Below are 1145 nucleotides of genomic sequence, written 5' to 3' on the forward strand. Positions count from 1 at the left end.
TAGCTCTGTAGCGCGTGGGCTGCACGACTTAGCACTAGTTGCAATCGATTTTTTAGGATGGATTTGTATATATTTCGCTAAAATTACACCTATTCAGAAAAACTCGAAGTTGGTGAATAGCAGAGAGTGTTATTATTATCATTTCATTACAGTTTAACTATCTGCAGTTAGGGACTACATCTTATTATATTCCGCCACCGCAGATCGTATGCAATGGCTAGGTTTGGCTTTCTAAAATTGTAATTGGTTCAAAGTTGATGCATGTAATTGGTGCCCACCTACTTCATGTTTAGCCTGAGTTTTATTAATTATTGGATTCGCTGAAAGAAAAGAAACAGAGCCGGTTTCATCGCATCATAGAACGGGAGTGAGCGGTTAGCCTATCGCCATCGTTGGCGTACGACGCTGGCAGCACTGTGAGTACAGAAATGGATTACTAGCAACCTACAGATTATCGAACTGCCCACAACTCGAGACAGCGCCATGTCCTGCAGCTCCGTCGCAGCACAAACGCAAAGACCAATGGTCTCAACGACGAAGTTAAGATTGGGGTCAGGTTGAAATTTGCGAGCGGCACAGTAGTCCGGCAACGTCTCGCACGCTGTGACCCTCCACATGTTACGTAGTTGGGGATAATTTATTAGTGGCTGGTATGGCCTTGGAAATGCACACCTTGGGACACAGAACATGGATTCGAGCTGTTAGGCCACATCCTGATTGGTTGGAATGTGGCACGGTGGGAAGGATTGCGGCACAGCGGCTCAGGCTGAATGCTTCAAACTGCTTACGGGCCCGTGAGACGTTAGCAGTTTGTGGGCGTACTTGGAATCGTATTGCATGATGACACCAACCCCAGTCGTCTTGCACTTAGTGCTGATACTTACGATTCTCTTCCCTTCACTGCTCAATTATGACATGCTCATGTTTGGATGCTGTATTGCGGTGAGAAATGGCGTTAAGTGGTGCCAAGTCATTCTGATCATCGTATAATAAACGCCGCTAAAGTCGCACGGCCGGCTCGTCGCGTTTTGACGATGTTGTCGCCAGCGCGGAGTGAGTGAGTGAGTGAGTTGTATTTAACGTCTATATATAAAGCCTCCCTTGGGGCATGTAGACGGGCTATGCCTATGACTTGCCGTACTATG

General features: G+C 46.8%; 1 protein-coding gene across 1 annotated transcript; it reads right to left on the reverse strand.

The window, feature by feature from the left end:
* Window positions 1-346: 346 nt before the first annotated feature.
* Window positions 347-617, reverse strand: COCCADRAFT_10656 (uncharacterized protein; the record flags this gene model as incomplete). The annotated part of the gene is made up of 2 exons (XM_007720909.1): window positions 347-405; window positions 461-617. 2 exons carry the CDS (start codon window positions 615-617, stop codon window positions 347-349), a joined length of 216 nt encoding a protein of 71 aa, XP_007719099.1.
* Between the last annotated feature and the right edge of the window lie 528 nt (window positions 618-1145).

This window comes from Bipolaris zeicola, assembly GCF_000523435.1.
Source record: "Bipolaris zeicola 26-R-13 unplaced genomic scaffold scaffold_820, whole genome shotgun sequence".
NCBI lineage: Eukaryota > Fungi > Ascomycota > Dothideomycetes > Pleosporales > Pleosporaceae > Bipolaris > Bipolaris zeicola.